The 7,986-nt window shown below is 45.6% G+C and overlaps 1 protein-coding gene across 1 annotated transcript; it reads right to left on the minus strand.

Annotated features, from left to right (window-relative positions):
* Positions 1 to 68: 68 nt before the first annotated feature.
* LOC125500094 lies at positions 69 to 2,453 on the minus strand. The gene is made up of 2 exons (XM_048651450.1): positions 1,650 to 2,453; positions 69 to 1,554 (listed from the first exon to the last, which is right to left on the minus strand). The coding sequence occupies exons 1-2, from the start codon at positions 2,047 to 2,049 to the stop codon at positions 248 to 250; spliced, it is 1,707 nt and encodes a 568-aa protein (XP_048507407.1). The 5' UTR covers positions 2,050 to 2,453; the 3' UTR covers positions 69 to 247.
* Positions 2,454 to 7,986: the final 5,533 nt, after the last annotated feature.

Below are 7,986 nucleotides of genomic sequence, written 5' to 3' on the forward strand. Positions count from 1 at the left end.
ACACGGTGGATGAGGTTTATAAGATAAAAGAAAAAACAACAACGACAAACCGTTGCAGTTTCAACGGAGACTACACGGGTGCTTATATATTTATACTCTCTTTGCGTACATACCTACGAAGGTGCGAAAACGTACAATATAATGTAGTCCGAGGACTGCGAATTCAATCGCACATTAAGCCATGCGATATACCATAACACGTGAAGTGGCCCACGTAGACCGTAATCCTGTACAGTCGAATTCCTTTTCATCTGGTGAAGTTCGCGGGATTTATTAAATTCGACGTACGTGAATTTTTAGCGGCGGGAATTATCCGTGGGTTTGACACTCGTACGACTTTTTTACGGTGGACGAGTAATTCTATTACGAATGCGAGGATTGCGAGGATCCAACCGATTCCAATCAGCCAGAAAACGTAGTGAATATCGTCGAGATCGATGTCCGTCACAGTAAACGCATCGTTGGATTCGCTTCGTATCATGGGCAGGACAGATTTGACGTTGTCGTACAGGCTCTTCTCGCCGTAGAAGAGTACGCAGCCGGATTCCACCAATCTCAGCAGAAGGGTGTCGAATCTTTCGATCAACGACCAGTCCGGCTTTGCGACAAATCTGCTGATGAAATCCGGACTCCTCACCGAAGCGAGATGGAGCCTTTTCATGTGTAAAGCTCTCACCACGAGAGTTTGACAATAGTGGGTACAAGCGGTATGTTTGTCCCGGTATATGTCTCCCAAGCATTCCTCCAGAGTAGACGTAACGAAGCGATCTCCGTCGCCGATCACCGTGCCGGAGTATTCTTTGAAAATGACCGGACCTTGTACGACGTACTCTGCGGGCAAGTCCCTGATATCCTCGATATTCTGGCTACGCAACGGATTCTTGATGAGAGAGAGTATTTTCCCTTGTATAGTCGAGTTGAATATCAGGGGTACCAATAATACGAAGAACAAAATTATCCTCAATGGAATCCTCGGAGGAGGTCTGAGGTACGCCGAATTGTAACTTACTCGCAGCATGTTCAACAACGCGAGCGAATAACGACGCCTGTCGAAGTAACCGAATATTATCACTCCCATGAAAATGACAAACACACCGCACGCCAAGGTCCACACATCGAAGACCATCGATAGCGCGATCAGCCATGGAACGTATCCGCGATCTTTGGTTACGAAGCAAACGTTCAGCGACGTGTGCGGGTACGTCGTTGTCACTTTCCATATCGGCCCGAGAATCATACTGTTCAACGCAATGTCAAGCTTTCCCGAAGCGATGTCTATCATGTTTCCGTAAAAAGTCCCGTTTTGGCCGATCCAGCCCGCGATAGTATTATCACCATTGTTTCCTGTACCAACATCGACCATCGAGGCGTTCAGGAAACTCCAAATCGTTATCATGAGCCATCCATCCTCACCGGAATACCTAGCGGCCATATTTGTTTCGTCGGTTCTGATTGACAGCAAAGGCGGAATCTCGTTGCCGCTCACAAAAATTGGGTAACCGCCGAGAGATTTGGTTTTATCAAAGTATACTTTTCTGCACGCGATACGGCGACCTGGAAACACGACGTAACGATCCGGACTCAGAAAATGGATCACGATCGTCGACCGATGATTGACAATAATCGACGAATGACTTGTGGCTACTTACCGTCGAATTTTTCTATTTTGAACAAATTCCACGGGTGTCCTTGCAGTCCTTTTACTTCGCGAACCATGACCCAAGGCTGAGGAGCGGTGCTACCGAAAGGATTGTAAGAGTATACCGCTGGGGTGTTATCCTGTTCCTTGCACATGAATATCGTCGACAGTAAACCGTGCTTCCAGGCGAGTGACAAAAAATCATAGGCGTTGGTGCAGTCCTCGCCGGGAGCGGAGTACTGATTGATCAATAAAAATCGCGACTTCGAGTTCCACCAACGAGTATTCTTCAGCCTGTTCAGCTGGTCTTCCAGATGCGTCACCGCTACGGCGACCAGTAACGCACCTTGAGATTTCCAGGAGAATCGAAAGCGACGCTCGTCTAGGTAGGTTGCCATACTGGTCTGCATAGCTTTGGCGTACGAATCGTCGGCAGCTAATTTCGATGCTGCTATCGACGTGATGCTCGTTTTCTCCAGACGGTGAAGATATCTCAACAAGATGTCGGGCGATCTCGGGGTCACGATCAACGGTTTGACATCCTTTTGAATGATGCACCGCCGCGCAACATCTGCCTGCAAGAATTACGCGTATCTACGATTAACTGGAACTATTTTACGAACGTCGGAGAACGGCGGGCTCACCGTTGCTCGAAATTTCGAATCTTTTCCTTCCCTTTCGATGTTTCTCAAAATGTCTTCCCTCGTAGCTCGGAAGCCCGGTGCGAAACTCGCGATAAGAACGGCAATCGCGAACGTTTTCACCATCTTGTGCTCGACCATCGTCGTTCGGTTTTTTTACCGCGAATGAAATACTGCTCGAAGAAAAAACCGATCGAAAGTGAGATATTGTCCGTCGTATCGGAAGACTCGTCAAATTTTTCAATAGCTCTCGCGTTAATAACCGGTGTCGGACAACTCTGGCGTGTCAGCCGACAGTCCGTACCCCGAGTAAAACGATACTTTTGACTGCCCCCGAGCAATTTTCTCAATGTACCGCAGATTGCACATTTCCTCGCACTCCATCGGCTGAGTGCAGTCAAACAAAAGCTCGCAATTGTAAGCCACCTGAAAGCGCGAGTATATCGACTCGTCCGGAGACATGATCCAAACTGCCTGATCCACTTTCGACGAGTGAATCCAAATGGTTGTGCGACCAGTTCTACCCCAATCAATATTTCGAGTAAGAAATGAACATGTGCAACGAACCTGCTATCTGTAGCGAAACGAAACGGTCTCGACATTCCGTAGATATGTGAAATACGTCAAACCAGAGGCGAAAAAAGAATGCGGCGGCGTTGATTCTCACGCGGAAACGTTGTTGCAGTCGACGATAATAAAATTGCGAGATTACCGCACAGTCAACATTTCGTAATTCATTGTTGTTTAATCGTGAGATTGACCCGCGCGTAAGTATACACAGTGTACGTCGGATGAATAAAGAAGTCATTGTCTTTTTACCAGTTACGCAACGATTGTCGAATCGTACGTTGAGTTCTTACACATCATAGTTACGCTAAGAGTGATTATCATAATATCATTCCTTTTAGTCGGCGCGATACAAATTCACATAATTGTTACACCGAGGCATGCGACTGGGTCACATACAACGAATAGAAACTGAAAACTAGGTAGAATAGCGAATTCGTCACGACACCCCGCGGTTCGTTGAAAAATTGGTTCGGAAATCTTGCATCAGCTTGCAGTCCAACGCGCAAACGTATACTCCCGATGTTTTAGCCACCAAAAAAATGCACAAACTAGCGCATCATACATGTGTCCATCCTTTGTGATCCGCGCAGAAATTAATAGACCCTCGGACGATTCGTCATCCGCAGGAGACTCGCGGTACAACACTTCCTGATCCATTCAACGGATCTCGCAGGTGTTCGGTATATATATAAATTGTCTGAAAACAGAAAGGAGATATTGGCATCGAAAAATGACGTTCTCGACCCGCTTTGAGTTTGAATCCGTTCGGAATTTCGCGTTGCACTCTCATATTAGTTGCACCGTCGTATGGATTACGGCGAGCGTCAGCATCACCTGATCATTTGTTAGGTCAGTTTCTTCAATTCCGAGGACATTTGTCTGTCTCGTTTGAGAAATGCTGGGACGTCCGACGGCGGAACGGCGTGCACTCAAGGTTGTGGTTATACCCGATGCTTCGCGTGGCTCGGTACTCTACTTGGTACGCCATGTATACTTGCGGTAAATTTCCTACGACTGGCAGTGATTGATCTGGTCAGGGTCGCTCCTGACACATTTGCTCTTCTTAACAGGCAGGTACATTATGCCGCTGACAGAGATGCAACGATTTTCTCAACGTCGGTATTCCACTTTTGCGCAGATTTGTGTATTTCGAAAATTTCAGCCATTTTTTGAGAAAAAAATATCCTCCTCTCATAAAATGCGTCTCTCGTACACCGTACCACTAAGGCGTCGTGCACGCGACATCGAAACTACACCGTGGCTTCGGTTTTCATCGAACGAACTTGATACGCGCGCTAGTAAGTCGTCTGGACGATTCCGAAGCGATAAAATCTCTACGGTCCGTGTGTTTTATTCATCCTTTAAATGGTACCGTCGGTCGTCCGTGCCGTATAAAAATGACATCTACTTATGATTCTTATTTCGTTGCATCCGTCATTCGCGGAGATCGCCGATACGCGGTACGACCGGAGGATGATCTGGACGAGATGTTGTCTAATAAGATTAAAAAAAAGTAAAACTTATCTTCTACCTATTACCTGCCACCTTTTACCTCTTGGAGTCATCGATCAGCTGACCAACGCTGTACACGGACCGAAGGTCGTAAAAAATCTCAGCCTACTAATAGCATCACTTAGTGCCGATACCTCGGACGTTGCCTAGGAAACGACGAGAAAAAGGAATCGAAGAAGACAGGTAAAAAAAAAAAAAAACAAATGAACTAAAAAAGTGGAAGTGGACGAAGAAGGAGATGAAGAAAACGAAAGAAAAAGCTAAGACATAAGACGAAGAAAATGAAGAATCCGAGCTCGGCGGACTACCGCCGAGCGAAGCGACTCGGGAGTAACAACGGGCAACACACAACGGGAAAAGCAATGGAGCATCCACACGGCGTCCGAACATCGCTTGGTTCATGGGACTCGGCCGCAGCGATGGATATAGTCGGCAATGTGCTTCAGGTTATATGTTTATTTACGGAGCACGGTTGCACGTGAGTTCTACGTTCGCCTCGGTTCTCCGCCGTCTATACTACGTACGTACGTAACGTTACGTACGTACATAACGTACACGCAGAGGTAACGTCGAAGAGCCTCACCCGCGCGGTGCCGCGATCCCGGGGGCCCCTTGGGCGGGGTGGATGCATTTTACAGTTAGGAAGACTGCGGAGGATAATGAGCAGAGCGTGTTGCCCTCTGGACTCGAGTTTATGAGCGTTGCATCTTGTCTTTGACGCGTCACGCGTCGGCTTAATTTCATATATCCCTCATCGGACCGAATTCGGAACCTCCTGCGGTATGATAAAAAAGACGGAGGAGGAAAAAAACGCCTCGTCCATCAAACCGGGCCGTTCACTTAGCCCCTCCAAAATTAACTTTGCACTCCTCTTGTTTTTATATCAACTGTTCCAGCCGTTTATATACCTTTTAATTTTATTACCTCGCGAATATTCTCAAAATACCGCCGCGCTGATTTATGGAAAGGTCTATGCCGCCGACCCGCTCCGGGTATAACGTTGATTCGGAACACCTGGAGGTTCAGAAGTTCGGAGGGAAGCTCAAATTTCACAACACTTTCGAAATGCTCACGCGTTTCTCAATGCTGCTGGTACAGATATATATGTATACACAAGGTATACGAATCCACCGTCGCATCGTTAGTCTCATTTCTACTCTCACATATCATTCGACTCACGGGTCGCTGCTGGGATCAGATGCCGCATATGCGCGGGATATACAGAAATGTATGAATTCGATGATATTTTCACTCCGCCAACAATTAATCCGATCGGTCTCGGCCTCTCCGCGGCGGCGGCGGGGATCCGGAGAAAATGATTACGTAAGTAACTCGTACGGAAATCGAGTTCTCGCAAAACTTTTGCCGTTTTTCAACTAGAAAATATCCACACAAGATATTATCGCGTAATGTATCCCGATGCGGTGAAACATTTGCATTAGAGCGTGAATTGCATGAGAAGTCATCGGGTCAGTGCAATTCTCGGGGATCATTCCTGTACCTTAATTTGTTCGTTCGAATCCCTACTTCTCGGAATTGGATCTTGGTTTTTTTTTTTTTTTTTTTGATTTTTATTTTTGATTTTTTTCATCCGGGCGCAGTGTGTTACGTTGAGACGTGTCGTACTTTTCGCGAAGTTCGCATAATAATTCAACTGATGCACAATCTGCGATACATCGGGTTGCGGCGCAGCGGATATCGATGGGAATATTTCGAGTGCCTCGCATTCCGTGGTACGTACGCGGTGCAGGGCTCCTGTGAGAATCGATTGATTGCTCACGATGCAGCTTTGAGCACAAAGGTAATCAACAATCTTCGGTCGTACGACGTACGGGAAATCTGCGGATGGCTCCGCTTCCTGCCCGCTCCGGCTGCAGAAGAATTCGCTCACGTTGTGCGCTGCCTCATATCGCATGCACTTACGTACGTACAATCGGAGTACACCGAGAACCGGTAGGTAGAGCCAAACGGTAGTGGAACGGATCAGCCGCAGTTAGACTAAATAATAATTCGCCGGCGAATAAGCGAACGATGTTGCGGTAACGTACGAATATATGGTCGCGGATGGAATCTGGAACTCGCCGACGCTATGGCCGATTTCTTTGCGGAACACATTCATCATTCCTATACCTATAATGAATTACAACCAGACGGCCGTGATTGACTTTTAGCAGCGTATGGTATCTACTGTGTATTTACGGGTGGATATCTCTGCGAGCCTCGAATACGAAAATAATCACCGTTTTAATTCACAACATCGAGTCAATTACCCGGTGAATTATATCGACATCGATCAGTAATTATTATCGATATTATTAAGTAATGTGTCCGGACCGTGTTTCCTTTTATTTCCCATACGACTGCGACCTTCGAATAGGTCGTTCGCGATACGACGATAAGGGTGGTCCGCCGCAGAGCTTATGGACGACACAGGTAGGTATATACCGGTGAGGGAAAATTCCACGGATAAACTGTATGTGGACTTTGAGATTATATTCGTTGCGAAATTTAACTTAAAACTACCTGTAAAAAGGGGAGCTGCTCCACTGTGAAGTTTATTGCGAAATAAAGTCCCGCAAAGATGTATAATACAATACGTTTAGCACTGTACATGTGGTACACGTTCGCTAATGATTCCGTGCGACGCCCGCGTTGACCGAACGCAACCATAAAACCTGTCATTAACGTACGTACGTATGTTACATCAACTGCAGCTTCATAAAAATTCCCCACGGCATTTTTAAATATGATTAACAAAAAATCAGACAACCGATCCGTTTTGGCAAATTACATGTATAGTTACACGGTGTATCAGCATTTCCTGCTGCATGATTTGATTTTTTTTTTTTTTTTTCTTTTTGTGTTTTTTGTTTTCTTTGAGTCTCAAGCGCGGTTATATAGGTTTCGAATCCCGTCGAAAATCAGAGTACGGTGTATGGTATATATATATATATATATAGAGGCAATTATTTACTACTTCGTTTAAATACTAAAACGTTTTTTTTTTTTACTCCCATTCTTTATGATACATACGAAGCAAATCCCAGTCGGGAATCAGGAAATGGTGAAGCAATTCATTTTACGTTATACAAGTCAGTGTATTATACCAAATGCGTCCTCGGTTAAATTTGCAATTAAACTTGACTAATAAAGCGTACGCAAATTATTTCCCTCAAGTTATATTATTACTTTACGCTACATACAGATATACTTGGTATAAAATATACCCTTCTGGCAATACGATTCTTTACGGTAGACGAGTGTGAAAGTGCTCACAATTAGACAGCTGTACTCCGCTACTACGCCAACCACGTCAAACTAATACTCTCCAAGATTACGCCTCTAATTAAGTCACTCTTATATTTCCCTCTTTACTCAAGTTTAATGAACGTATATACGCAGCAGACGTATACACATATAATACGTGTACGTACATATGTCTGCCCTCCCCGTATCCCATAAGGTACCCCGTTCGCCAGGCAAATATAGGCAAGTTACGAACACGCGTGTCCCTCACTTGTGCGTGTAACGCACGCAGAAATTATGCGAACCTACGACCCGAGGTTCTATTCGTGTTCTGTCGAAAATGTTTGCTCAACGGGAAACTTTATACCATAGCCTACG

Source organism: Athalia rosae, chromosome 2 (assembly GCF_917208135.1).
Source record: "Athalia rosae chromosome 2, iyAthRosa1.1, whole genome shotgun sequence".
In the NCBI taxonomy this organism is placed as follows: Eukaryota; Metazoa; Arthropoda; class Insecta; order Hymenoptera; family Athaliidae; genus Athalia; species Athalia rosae.

Excerpts from the sequence above, each read along its gene's own strand:
- LOC125500094 (XM_048651450.1), bottom strand. The coding sequence starts at position 2,049 with ATGCAGACCAGTATGGCAACCTACCTAGACGAGCGTCGCTTTCGATTC. Across the intron at positions 1,555-1,649 it reads CAAAATAGAAAAATTCGACG|GTCGCCGTATCGCGTGCAGA; the intron begins GTAAGTAGCCAC and ends TCGTGTTTCCAG.